At 36.7% G+C, this 14539-nt stretch overlaps 1 protein-coding gene across 2 annotated transcripts; it reads left to right on the top strand.

Annotated features, from left to right (window-relative positions):
* Positions 1–4386: 4386 nt before the first annotated feature.
* Positions 4387–14305, top strand: LOC134743276 (cuticle protein 19.8). 2 transcript variants are annotated; one of them, XM_063676688.1, is made up of 5 exons: positions 4387–4569; positions 9402–9500; positions 10546–10701; positions 13175–13354; positions 14115–14305. In XM_063676688.1, the coding sequence occupies exons 1-5, from the start codon at positions 4468–4470 to the stop codon at positions 14271–14273; spliced, it is 696 nt and encodes a 231-aa protein (XP_063532758.1). In that variant the 5' UTR covers positions 4387–4467; the 3' UTR covers positions 14274–14305. The 2 variants fall into 2 exon arrangements, with proteins under 2 accessions (XP_063532758.1, XP_063532757.1); XM_063676687.1 differs by lacking the exon at positions 9402–9500 and adding an exon at positions 9663–9761 and having other exon boundaries at positions 4388–4569.
* The last annotated feature ends 234 nt before the right edge of the window (positions 14306–14539 follow it).

Raw genomic sequence — 14539 nt, 5'->3', positions numbered from 1 at the left:
TGCCTTTTTCGACCAAAATAGCTAAAGGATAAGGGTATCCTTGGCCGCTCCGATATCTGATGGCGACTGTATAGCAGAAGTCGATAAACAGTATAAGGGTATAGTTTAAACATGTCCGTCGGTCTGTCACAGCTATTTTACTAGATATGTATAGGTAACTATGAGGCGTATGTTAACTAAAGTTTGCCCCGCAGTGACAATACCTACAATACAGGACAATATCTATGGGTTCACAATATATATATATAGTCCTCCACATCGATTTCGATGACGGTGACCTCAACAATAAAAGCTTTTTCCCCTCACTAGCTCGGAAAGTTGTCTTTTATCATTCAATACAAACGGGGAAATACGCGTTTTATCCACTAGTGGGGAAAGTAATTTGACCTTGGATGGAGCGTGTTTAAGTAGCCTGACAGATAACAAAACGTAAATCGTTTATGATAATGATTCGTTCGATATTAATTATCATTAAATAAATGGTTTGAGAATCTAATGAAAAATACCAAATTTAGCTTTATTTATTGATTTTAAGTCATAAACCTTAAAATTCCATAAGAAACGTTTGTTTTTTTATAATGATGTTAAATTTAATTCTGAACGCATCGATCGTCGATGCAATTTCAAAACGCATCGTTGACATTTCATACGTCAGAAATGTCAACATTGTCAACAATTTTTTTACTAAAAAACTTTTCTCACCGACTCGCGTAAAAATACACAACTTCCAGAGTTTTCTGTTATAATATCGTAAAGAAATGAGTGATTCCAGTGATGAAGATGATCTAACGCCTGTGGATGTTGCATTTTCCTCGCTATAGTGAGGTGAAAAGTTTTGTGTTATACACGGGCGCAAATATATTTTACTTCTCGTGTGTTGAAACACTCGCTACGCTCAGGATTCTATTTTAGAACCACTCGCTTCGCTCGTGGTTCACCTATAGAATCCTTTCGCTTGCTCGTGTTTCAATTCTACACTCGCGGGTAAAATACAACTTTGCACCCTTGTATAACAAATAACTATTTCCTTTCATGAGCTCTTATGTGGCTGGTCAGGCCAAACTTGCTCTTAAAAACTCCGGGGTCCACAATATTAAGTGTGGGACATGAATTGATATCATCTCATCATCGTCTTCAGAATCAACTATGAGAAGCCAATATTTTTAGATAATTCCCGTAACTTTTGAAACGGGAAGGTCACGTTAAGATCGTTTAGAGCACCTCGCCTGTTTAATGCTAGGCGGATATTAACCAAACCAAACCATAGAGTAACTTATACTAGAGCGGTACTGTCATAGTAAATTTTGTAACCCCAGTAAATTCACTGCCATCTGTCGACACACTTTAAAACTAAAAATAAATATTTATAAAAACACGATAAAATGTATTTAAATATGGATAAATGATTTTTTTTATTTGCATTAATTATTTTTATGATTTTGACCCATGTTCTTTCACTGATATGCGTTAAAATTGTTAAATAACAAACGAAACAGTCAACGCCATCTATACGACAGTGGGCCAAAACTAGTGGCGCCCTCTGAACGAGAATCAAATTTTCTTGATTTTTGAGGCACGTTTTTTCCTTAGACTGTAAACATCTATTACGGAGTTATATCTATATATCTTTGACCAAACGGAGTAGCCATTAACAGGCGTTCCCCTCTGTCGAAAATAGTCGGCAAATGGTCATACACAATGTATGGACTGACGTTTATCTGACATGGCTATTTTGACGTTACGCATACATTTGACGTTCCCCACCCCCGCAAAAATTGGCAGACTTTTTTGTACAGCAAATAACAGACGTGGCGTCTCCGTTGGTTATATACTCCTAGGTTTATCGACTATCGACAGTCGCCATCAGATATCGGAGCGGCCAAGGTGGTCAAAAATATCTGAACAATGCACTTTAACGTCTTGATAATAGAGGCTTTATTCAGATAATTTTAAACACCTCGGCCGCTCGGATATATCTGATGACTGACGATATATCCGAGCGGCCGAGGTGTGTGACGTGGTTGCAATGAACTATGTGGTATTAGCGTGGGATCCGGCTGTGGATTACCGTGTTTTAATGCCAACTGTACAAGGGTACAAGTCATGTGTATTACGTAATAAATGGTTTCTAGCATCGAATTAATACATCGTGTTCTTCTTTTCTTGATGGACTTGAGGGCGGTGTTGCCCGTAGCCAGTCACGTAAAAGGGTAGGAACAAAATAAATGCTCTTAGAGCACGACGCTGTCCGGTGGTTGTTGTAGTTGTCTCGTAAAACCGATAGCTGGATTTTACGAGAAGCACGTGGACTACCGGCCGTTGACTCCAAAATGGTGGTTAAACACGCTTTGAGATTAATTCTCCATTCACTGCTAGTTGCTAACTGAACTTAACCTGAGACATGATAGGGTGCGTTGGGGTAAGTTTGAACGGGTTATTCATGCGGAGTAAGATGAAAAGTCGCCCGTAATGCTTCGGCATAAGGACGATTCAACCCATGAAAAACCCATTCAATTTTACTTCAACGCCCCCTATTGTTTTTTAATTTGTTTTGTAGATAAAAGATATCGTCAATACTTTGAAAAATCAAGACACTGCTACTCAAAATTGAAAGGTGACTCTGTATGCATCCCATACAATCCATCTATACATAGATACCACATTTTCTCTTTTGATTGACCGAACAAGATACGGGTTCTATGTCAAAGTAGTGCCAATATCAGTTTGACAGAAAGGTCAAAAATGATACAACAAAAAGAATTTTGACCTACTACTAACGCCCACCCTCGTTATCTCGGTGAAAGGACATTACTTCATAAGTGCTCCCAAACCGTCAGGTCGATCACCGAGCCTTGCTCGACATTAGTGGCCGGTTCCGATTGTGTCAGAATAGCCCTGTATGCACCATGTATGCACTAAGGCATTTTTAGCGATACAGTTCATATCATCATCATCATCATCATCATGTCAGCCGATAGACGTCCACTGCTGGACATAGGCCTCCCCCAAGGCTCGCCACTCCGACCGATCCTGTGCCGCTCGCATCCACCGAATTCCCGCGACCTTCACCAGGTCGTCGCTCCACCTCGTTGGATATTTTATATTTCCGATCAATCTTATGAAATCTTAAAGTTAATAATGATTAACTACAACCCCTATATCGTTTTGTATTAGCGGGGCAAGTAGTCGCCATCAGATATATCGGAGCGGCCAAGGTCTCTATTGCCAAGGCGTTAGAGTGTGTTCAGATATTTTTGAGCACCTCGACCGCTCTTATATATCTGACGTCAACATGTGAGATCTCGTGGCATTTGGCTCCAATGCGGGGTTATCTCGGGCTATCGGTAATTATTGGCACACCTGAGAATAGGCTCACGGACACCGATGCTTCACATGGTCGGGTACATATACCATATATTAAAGTAGCACTGGCGCAAGACGTAGCAACCGTAAAACCGTAGTGTGATATGATACCAGTATAATGGCTGGGAAATTAAGGATTACTGGCCAAATAGTTAAAGGATCCTACAAGGCTACGTCGGCCAGCCCATGGTATTTAAAACTGTCCCCGGCCGGCCGAAAGTGTGTCTTACTGTGTTGAGCAACATCGAATTTTACTCACTGTTTGTAAGCATCAAAGCTTGATAGAGCTTTTGAAGTGAAAACATTAATAAACGAGTTTTTGAGTGTGGAATTCGTTTGCCATTTCTGTCCGTCATCTTTCGGTTTCAAAGCAAAAGCACATGACATTCTGAGTGCAAGGCCAATGTAGTTACATTCGTTGCGATGTGCATTCGATACTGCATTGATGTAACAGCTAATCGTTTAATATTGAGTAGCAATGGTATAGGGCTACATAAAGCTAGATTTAGCTACATACGAATGTTATAAAAACATAGAAACCTAGTTCCATAAAGTACTAGATTTGTTAAAAAGGAAGGTATCTTAATTTCTGTCATTATTACCCACATACCGTAAAATGGGGTGAGTAGGAGCAAAACTGACATTCAAACCTCGATAACATTTTATTTTTACATATGCAAACTGAATGGTGTATATAATAAGTGTTCCGGACGTTTGTATTTTATTTTGGGTAGTTCCATTTCATAACTTTGACGATAAACAGGAAATCCCACCTCACTCCGTAGTCCCTCGTAATTGGGGTGAGATGGATTTTCATACAAAGGTGATCTTGGAAGATTGTTGGATCGATTTTTTTTATTATGAGTATTACTATCTATAGCTCCATTTTAAATAACCAGCCAGTGTTCCCCAAATCCCCAAGCTCACACAAACTGTTCCAATTTGAAATCCGAGCCCGTTCCAAAACTCATGAAACCGCTCCCGCCACAACGACTAGAAGGGGTGCCCCTATATAAGGTGAAAGAGACTGCACACGCACCACACGATACGTGACGCGCGTGTGTTGTGGCCTTATTTTTTTACTTTTAAAAAAAGTGTGTGAAAATGTTGCGTAAGTGCGTGGCGTTGGCGGCATTGGGGTGTGTTTTGGCGGGACCCGCTCCTAGGGCGCAGCATCAGCAATATCAAGTTCAACAACAGGAACAGGTTGGTTTTTGTTCTTTATTTGAATAGTGAGTGTAATTCAGCAAAAATACCGGTAGGTTAAATATAATTAATTACAACTATCCAGGTGTAAAGTGTTTAATTAAATATTTATCAGTACGGTTTTTACTCACTATTATTTTTAGTCGCTTTTAAAAATATATAAATATAATATTTATATTTTGAAATACGTCTCACGATAGTTTAAGTGCGATTGTTTAATTAAATCTTAGTTAAATTTAAAATAATTGTTTCCACAGTAGTGTTTAATAAAAGAAAAATGTAATAAGAAAGAAATAAGTAAAATACACAATTATATAACAATTTGTGAATATTATGGAAAAGAATTTGAATCATCTTATAACCACTAGGTACCTACAGTACATTTTTTCAATAGACTTAATTATTATTAAATAGATTATGTTTGTCTAATTTGTTTAATATTTGATCATATTACCCCCTATGTGTGTCCCTATAGATTTAGATTTATTTATTTCATAATACAGACTACATTATAAATCATTATAAATTGCAAATAAATATTTATATTTGTTTAAAGTTAGAAGTTGTCGAGTTTTAGAATTTTTTTAAGATTAGTTAGGTATGTTTAATAGTTTAAATCAATTAACAAAAACTCTTTAGCTCAAGTTATGAATGCCTTTTATAGATTTTGCTTTCTTTTATAGATTTGGCTTTTGTAGAGATAAATTAAAACAAAATAACTCGGTTTCCTTAACTTACGCTATCAATAAAGATTCGTATCTTTATTAGTAGACTCGTGTGTGCGATCAGGATACTCTTTTACGACAATCGTAATCAATGTAATTATATCAATTAATTCATTTAGAAGTGTATAAATATATGCTTTAAGCGTCCTCGGGAAGCTCGGCCGAATTGCACCTTCCTATACAAACGTAGTTCCGCTCTCATTTTAAAACTACGTGTTGGATTGTAATGAAACTTTGCACATGCAATGACATGAGGTATATCTAGGTCTGAAATTAGTTTATATAGCTCCCGTTTATAAAACAAACGAAATAGAGCAAAAACAAGTTTTGTATGAAAAACTTAAATTAGCTGTATTTTTTTAACTATGGTATCTGAAGCTACATAAACTAATTACAGACATACGTAGATATACCTTATCCTATTGTAAGTACAAAGTTTCATAGCAATCTAGCTACTCGTTTTAAAATGAGAGCGGAACTACGTTTGTATGGAGAACCGAGCTTGCCGGGGACCCTTAAAGGATAAAGGGTTTAATTTTATAGGTACATACCTAATTACAAACCTAATTAATTTTAACTATAATCGTAATAACTATAATAAAAATAAATTAAGTATAACCATTTTAAGTGTCTTCTTGGAGTTACTTCATATTTGATCATCGATTGAGGATTTGAATTTCATAAGACGGTCTTTGAAACGTAAAAATGTAGCAATATTTAAAACATTCTTCACGCTTATTATTTTCAGACATTTTTTATTTTTACTTACATAAATATTCTGCTTTTTCAACTTTTTTTTAATACGCGATAAATGCGATGATTTCTGAATATTGATTGTTTTAGGTATTTATTTATTTATTTTGTCGTTACTTTCTATATTGCCATAGTCTACAAAATCACTGAACTTACAAGTATACCTATGTAATGTAAAAGCTACGGAATGTATTCAGTATACATATACATCATTAATTACCTACATCGAGTTTCTCGTCGTCGTGAACTTTGAATTAATTCAAAGGTCGGAATAGCGTGCCTAGCGAGCCGCCAGCGGCTCTTCACTACACCTTATATTATACCTAAAACAGTCCCCCGCCGCGTCAGTACTCTGTCTGTTTGTATGTAACTATTTATGTTCGCTATAAACTCAAAAACTACTGAACGGATCTTCATGCGGTTTTAACCTATCAATAGAGTGATTCTTGAGGAAGGTTTAGGTGTATAATTTGTTAAGGTTTTGTGTAGCCCGTGCGAAGCCGGGGCGGTCGCTAGTCTTGAAATAAATAAAAATGTAAACATTTGTAACTTTGAAATCACAGAAACTGATATTGTTTACCGATTTCTATTAAAAAATAAAAGAATTTTTTTTTGGACACAAATCCATAGTTGTTAGTTACATATTACATTAACTTATAAAATAGTGTTAGAAGAATTACAAAACTAATCTTAACCTACATACCTAAGTATAAATTAACCTATTTTACTGCAGTGTGGAGTTTTGTCCACTGCTGCAGCAGAGGGGTCCCACCTATCCAACAACGCCATCATGATACTGTTACTCATCTATTACTTACTCTTTTTGGCAATTAGACAATAATAAAAATATGGAAATGACAAAAAAGTACTGCCCTCTAAGTTTCAAAATTTAAGTTTTGGACATCCAAAATGAATAGAAATGGTACCCCGTACACATGTGATGTGTATGATGTGATCCTCAAAAAAAAAAACGACTGATACCATTTATATAAACTATAAACTTGTGTACAGTGGTAATACCATATGTCGTAAGGGACATTTGGTCGTAACTTCACTGAATATACCATTGAAATCAGTAGTTTAATTTTCTCTTTCGATTTGTATAACATAAAATAAAATAAAAATAAAAATAGCCTTTATTTGTTATTTTCGATTTGTATAACATATCTACGTTTTATTATCGCTTCAAATAATAAAGTCAGGACATGGGAGTAGTTTGTCGTAACTTTCAAAAGTTGAAAACTCTATTTTGTATGGGTAGTGTATGGGTCAAACTTTAAGTATAGTGTCAAGTAAGGTGTGTGTTTAAGTACAATGTTATAAGTGTTAAATCATTTTACGGTTTAGACTCACTTGTTTTAGTCACTCGCGCGATTTAATGTTAGTATGTCTCACAACAGTTTAAATTCGGTTATAAGTGTTATTGTGTCGTAAAACATTTTTCAACGACATCCAATCCAGCCATTTTTATAAAAAAATAATTTTGTGGATTGGCTCTCCTGAAAAGTAGGCGTTTGTCCCTTACGACACGACATTTGAAATTTTCACTGACGCGATACACCTCAAATGTTTCTTAGGTACCCTACAGCTTAAAAAACCTATAGGTACCTAAGAAAAAATTACTTAAAAAAACCCTAAAAATACCGAACTGTTTTTTTTTGCTATTGAAATTCCTAACATATGAATAGAAAGAGTGAAACTATATACAATGTATGGATACTGTGTCAGAATGACACAGTTCAAACCGTATTTTACTACGGATTCTAGTACTTACCAATACATACCTTCTATTCTATTCCTTCTAAGCATATATTGGTAAACGATGTAAACATATTTATGTACTTTGATTTGCGAGGAAACATTGATCATCGATTTTTAAACTATAAGGAATGCTTTTATAAAGCTTTCATCATGTATTTATGTCAAGGCTGCCACAAATATCCTGAGGTCGTATCAACATGAGATAAAAACTATATCAAATAGTTGAAACAGAATCGGCCTCCTGCAAGTAAAATAAAAGCTGCAAAACAAATGTTTGTCGAGTAATTCAAAAATACCGCTTATTAGAAAAACAAAAATGTAAAAATGTAGAAATATTTAAAACATTCTTCACGCTTATTATTTTCAGACATTTTTTATTTTTACTTACATAAATATTCTGCTTTTTGAACTTTTTTTTAATATGCGATAAATGCGATGATTTCTGAATATTGATTGTTTTAGGTATTTATTTATTTATTAACATAAATGCCGCTTATTAGAAAAACAAAAATGTAAAAATGTAGCAATATTTAAAACATTCTTCACGCTTATTATTTTCAGACATTTTTTATTTTTACTTACATAAATATTCTGCTTTTTCAACTTTTTTTTTAATATGCGATAAATGCGATGATTTCTTGTTTGCGATGATTGATTGTTTTAGGTATTTATTTATTTATTTAAAAACAATTATTTAAGTTTTCTTAAAATCCCCCGCAATTCATAGTAAACCCCGGTTTACGGTGACAAAAAAATTGCTCTTCCTCCAGAAATCGAATACACTACAAATATCTGTCAACTTACAAATTACCTTAATTATTTCCTCACTACAATCGGCATGAGAAAATAGACCGGAAAGTGTGCAACTAATTTGCACAACAACGATGTGTGAAACCAGTCAAATCAGGCGAGTCCACTGTGTTACTTTTGCAAGTACGTTACGTAACGCAATTGACCGATGGTTATGCTTATATGGTCTGGTTATGGTTTAGTTTTGGAACTTGTTTCATGCTCTTGTTTTGCATATGTAGGTGACCTAGTGCTTAAAATGTAGGTACTTTTTTATGAACATCAGTACAAGCACAAGCTACTTGAATTTATAAGTGTTAAAGTCGATTGACTTTTTAACAAACACGAATAAGTTTATACTACCCTTAGTTTCGATATCGGTGAAAAAAAGAACTGTGTTTATTATGCGGAACTTGTAATATTTATAAGTAATAAATCAATTCATCAAGTTTATGTACCTACGCTCTTTTTTATATAATTAATAAATTTATTGAGTAATACAAAATAAATGCAAAGATGTATCAGAAAACCTAGATGATGATATTCTAGTAGTTGATGAGATGTACCTATAATTAGGTATTTTTATAATTGATTCTTATAAATGATTGGTATATTCATATAATTTTTTAAAACTCCTAGCTACTAAACGATTTTATTTTTAAATTATGGAGCATATAAAAGGGTCACCGTGGTGCCGAGGTTGAACTTTGATGGCTCAGTCTAGTTAACGTTAAAATTTTCACAATTTTTATTATATTCGGAAAAAGTTTTATATATTAATGAATTCCCATATTCACCCCACAGCAAGAGATCCCACCACACCTCCTGAGACAATACTTGGCACAGCAAGCACCAGCGCAGACGCAAGTCATCGCCCGCCCACAACCAGCACCCGCTAGACTGGTGAGTAACATCCATTCCCACATTAACCCCACAGCAAGAGATCCCACCACACCTCCTGAGACAGTACTCAGCAAGCACCAGCGCAGACACAGGTCATCGCCCGCCCACAACCAGCACCCGCTAGACTGGTGAGTAACATCCATTCCCACATTAACCCCACAGCAAGAGATCCCACCACACCTCCTGAGACAGTACTTGGCACAGCAAGCACCAGCGCAGACACAGGTCATCGCCCGCCCACAACCAGCACCCGCTAGACTGGTGAGTAACATCCATTCCCACATTAACCCCACAGCAAGAGATCCCACCACACCTCCTGAGACAATACTTGGCACAACAAGCACCAGCGCAGACGCAAGTCATCGCCCGCCCTCAACCAGCACCCACTAGGCCACTAGACTGGTGAGTAACTTCCAAAAAACATTTTTTTAAATAATGCCCTGCTAACTAAGGCCTTTTAAAAAAGTTTACTAATAATATTCCATTTTGTTACCAAAATATTATAAAATACTAAAACGCCAAGTACCTAAATTTAAATATTTTAAAATTAACATACTTAACTATTTACGACAATGAAGGTTTTGTTTAGACTCATGTGTAAGTCACTCGCGGAAGTCGCGAGACATGTGAAACACGTGTGTCTAAACCGTAATAAATATTCTAATGTTATATGTCTCACGCACGAGAGTTTAAATTCGATTAATCTTACATGATCATAACAAATCAAATAGTGAAAAGTTTTGTAACAAAGCAGGAAATTATTAAAAAATTCAACAACGTCTAAAATGCCTTAATTAGTACCTACAAACCTACTCGTACCTACAATTATTTCGAAATTTAATCGGACACAAATTTATAGCCGTTTCCATTATGTACATATTTATTCTTTTTTATTGACCTTAAGCTTTTTTATTTGTTCCGAGGTTTATTGAAGTTTTCTTTTATCATTACATTCATTACTTACGTCAACAGCACCTAGTCAAGATATTTGATAATACATATAATATAATATGTAATAAAACTCAAGTCCGAAATATTTCCACAGCCATACCAAGTACAAGCCGAGCCTCAGTACCAGCAGTACCAACCAGCACCTCAACAGTACAGACCCGCACCTCAACCTCAACCCCAGTACAGACCTCAACCTGCTCAGTACCAGCCCGCGAGGCAACAGGACGCACGCGAGCCTGAAGACTACGATGTAAGTATTAGCAATTACTTACCAGTATAAACCTCAACAACAATCCTCAACCTGCCCAATTCCAACCCGCGGCTCAGCAGGATGCGCGCGAGCTACGAGAGGGCTATAGTCTCCACGATGGCCCAGTGCGAGTTGGAGAGTTTGTTTGTTTTTCTTCACATATATCCATACTTATCCATACTAATATTATAAATGCGAAAGTCTGTCTGTCTGTTACCTCTTCACGCTTAAACCGCTAAACCGATTTAGTTGAAATTTGGCATAGAGATAGTTTGAGTCCCGAGAAAGGACAGAGGGTAGTTTTTATCCCAGAAGTCATCCTTTAAGGGGGTGAAAAGGGGAGGTGGAAGTTTGTATGGGGAATCGATAAAAAGCAGATTGAATCAAAAAATAAGCTACCCAAATCCACGCAGACGAAGTCGCGGCAAAAGCTTGTATATACCAAAAGGTAGTAGATAGTTTTCTCACGATATTTTCTTTCACCGAAAAGCTACTGATAAATACTAAATCATTTTATAAGTATCGAAATACTCATTGAAAAGAGCCAGGATTTGACCCGCCATCTCCGGATAGAAAGTCGGATGTCTGCTTTTTTATACAATAAATAAACAGGAAGCATCATAAATCGGTAATGTTTGATTATCTACTAACTAACATTACATGCACGTGTAGTGAAGCCAATCAATAAGCTATTACAAAACGACTATGATAATATTTCATCAGATCAAAGCTACGTAACCATACTTAATTGACAATCTCCCTAAACCCCTTCCGCTCCATTTCTAACCGCAGTCCTTCAAGTTTCATATCACGGACAACTTTCACTGGTCTGGACTAAGTGGTCGTGTATTACCAGCGATTAACGAGTCAAGACTTACGAAACCAGAGTAAAAGATCTGTGGCAAATTGGATTTAGACCTTCAACTAGCGACCTGCCCCGGCTTCGCACGGGTTAACAAATTATACACTTAAACCGAAATGCAATGAAAACCGCATGAAAATCCGTTCAGTAGTTTTTGAGTTTATCGCGACATATATCCACACAGACAGCGGGGGACTTTGTTTTATAAAGTGTAGAGATGTTACAAAAATACTTATGAGTCGTATTTAGTTATAAAGGATAGCAAATTAATTTAAAGTTGTAATTGTACACTGTAGGTACCTATTTCCTTTTTCAGATTTGAAATTTTAATGCTATGTATTTCTAATATGTAATGTCTTCGGTCGGGTCGAGTCGGGTTCGGTCGGGTCGGTTATATGTATTTCTACTTAGAATCATAAGCTTTTTGATCCTAATAATTATAAGAAAAGTGTCTCTAAACTTCCATTAATTTTTTTCCCTTCCATTCCGTTACCGTCATATACAAAAATGGTAACGGAATGGAAATAAAAATCTTGGGACACTTTTTTTCCTATTAAAATCGAACGAGCTCGTGAAGAACAGAAATAATATAAAAATCCCATTTCTGAAAAAGTGTAGTGTACAACTTTAAATAACAGCTAACTTTGCGGTTTCACTTACGTATGTATCATCACTCGTGAAACTGCAAAGTTAGCTAAGTTCATGTCTCACGATAGTTTAAATTCGATTAACTTTAAATAAAATGGACCATGCACATTTGATCAAAAACAGGACACCATAAAAAATATAAGTAAATAATCGGAGAGGTTGCGTATATATATTGGTTATTCTGAGTGTTAGAGTCGCTTGCTCTCGTTGAACGATGTTAATAACATCAGTGGCCATGCAACTCGATCTGAAGTCAATGACCGCGGTTGATACATGGAATCGGATCTGAGGTGATTTGTGTTACGTGGTGACTCCGGTTTGTGTTACGTGGTGTTGCAAGGGGCTTTAGTATTTCCTATTAAATTATTTCCATTAACTTGGGTAAGATTAAGTATTTAGTCAAGATCATCGACAGAATAGTGGTTAATGTAGAATTCCAAAAAAGGGAGATATGTATTTGCAATTTGACCGGCTTTATTTTGAATTTTATTCAATTGAGTACGTATGGATGATGATGGGATCCATGAGAAAACGACAAACCTAAACTAGAAACAAAATAAAAGCGCATTCAGATGCTTTCTAAAATGGCTCTTGTCTCTGAGAAAGCAGGATCGGATTTAATCGGCAAAAATAATCTGCAATTTTTAATTAATTTTCCATGGTTATATCATAGTGATGTAGTAGGTATTATCTATTTACGGCCCGATTCTAATTTTATTAGGTAATACGTCAAAAATTAGGTCTAGATACGATGAGGATTGGATCAGTCAGTGTCAAAAGTGACGTTTCTTCTAACAAAAAACATATCGTATTTAGATCTAATTTTTGACGTATATTAAAATTAGAATCAGACCGTTGTGTGTCAGCGTTCCAAAACATCACGAGCCCAAATCGTAAAAATCTTGGCGGTGGAATATTCAATTGCTTCTTTTAAAATTGGACTTATCATAGTTTTTTCCACAGCCTCACCCATCCTACCAGTTCGGTTTCGACGTGAACGATGACCAGTACACCAACTACCAGAACAGGAAAGAGCAAAGGGACGGTGACGTCATCAAGGGTTCCTACTCCGTCGTGGACAGCGATGGGTTCGTCAGGACCGTGACGTATACTGCTGATCCTAAGGAAGGCTTCAAGGCTGAGGTGAGAAGGAATTCGGGTTAATCCTAGCTTTAAGGCTGCCAGTACACCAACAGGAACCACCACTAGAACAGGAAGGAACAGAGGGACGGTGGCGTCATTGAGGGGTCGTACTCCGTCGTGGACAGCGTTGGGTTCATCAGGATCGTCACGTATACTGCTGATCCTAAGAAAGGTTTCAGGACTGAGGTGAGGCAACGAACCAAAAGAGTCAAACACAAAACTGTGTTCACGTCTTTCCTTTAGACATACCCAAAAGTTAAGGGCTATAAAGGTTAATTTTCCTATTTAAACCTTATCCACATGAAAAGGTACTCCTTTTATTTGGATAAGTATGATAAAATCATTACCTACATGCCCACAAACTGGTTACCAGTCCACAGTGCCACACTTTTTCACTGCAAAGTCCGTGTATAGTTAGCTTGGTCTAACTCTAAAGTACCTTAGTAGTAGGATTTTCTGACATTGACGCACTGTTAAAATTTTGCCATGTTAACAATAAAGCAGCGTAGTAATACGTAGGCGAACACCACGCGAACGCGAAGCGAAGCGATGCGGCGACACATTCCACAAAAATAATAAGTTTATGGCACTGTCTAAAATAGAGTTAGACCTAGGTCTGCAACGATTTCGATAGCACACGCACTGCAAGTTATTTATACGTCATGATTTCATAGAAGTTTGACGTTTAAAATAACACTTGCACCGCATGTGCTATCAAAAATATACAACAAATTAATTAACATGAATCCCGTATTCGCAGGTGTCCCGAACGCCGACCGACATCGTGGTAAAGATCCCCACTCCGAAACCCCAGCTGCAGACCCTCCAGCCGCAACCCCAACCCCATCCTCAACCCCATCCTCAACACCAGCAGCAACACCAGCAGCAGCAGCCGCAGTACTACCGTTACCAGCAGTAATTATATGTAAAAATGGCCGAATAGTAACAAAAAAGATACCTGAAAATTGCCAAGGGTGGAAGTTAAATGAGCATTTGTAAAAAACTTTGTTCTCCAGCCGGGTCACATGATTGCCGCTATCTATCTCGCCCGCGAGATAGACTACCCGTCCCTCTTTAATTAATACAGTTAGAAAAAGACGGGTAGTCTATCTCGCGGGCGCTCCTCCCGTGCAAGTCCTGTGGTACTTAAAAGGCCGTTGATATTTCCTATTGTGTTACCATATT

This window comes from Cydia strobilella, chromosome 7 (genome assembly GCF_947568885.1).
Source record: "Cydia strobilella chromosome 7, ilCydStro3.1, whole genome shotgun sequence".
Classification (NCBI taxonomy): domain Eukaryota; kingdom Metazoa; phylum Arthropoda; class Insecta; order Lepidoptera; family Tortricidae; genus Cydia; species Cydia strobilella.
Note: the sequence above shows the minus strand (reverse complement) of the source record. Positions and strands in the feature narration are given on the sequence as shown.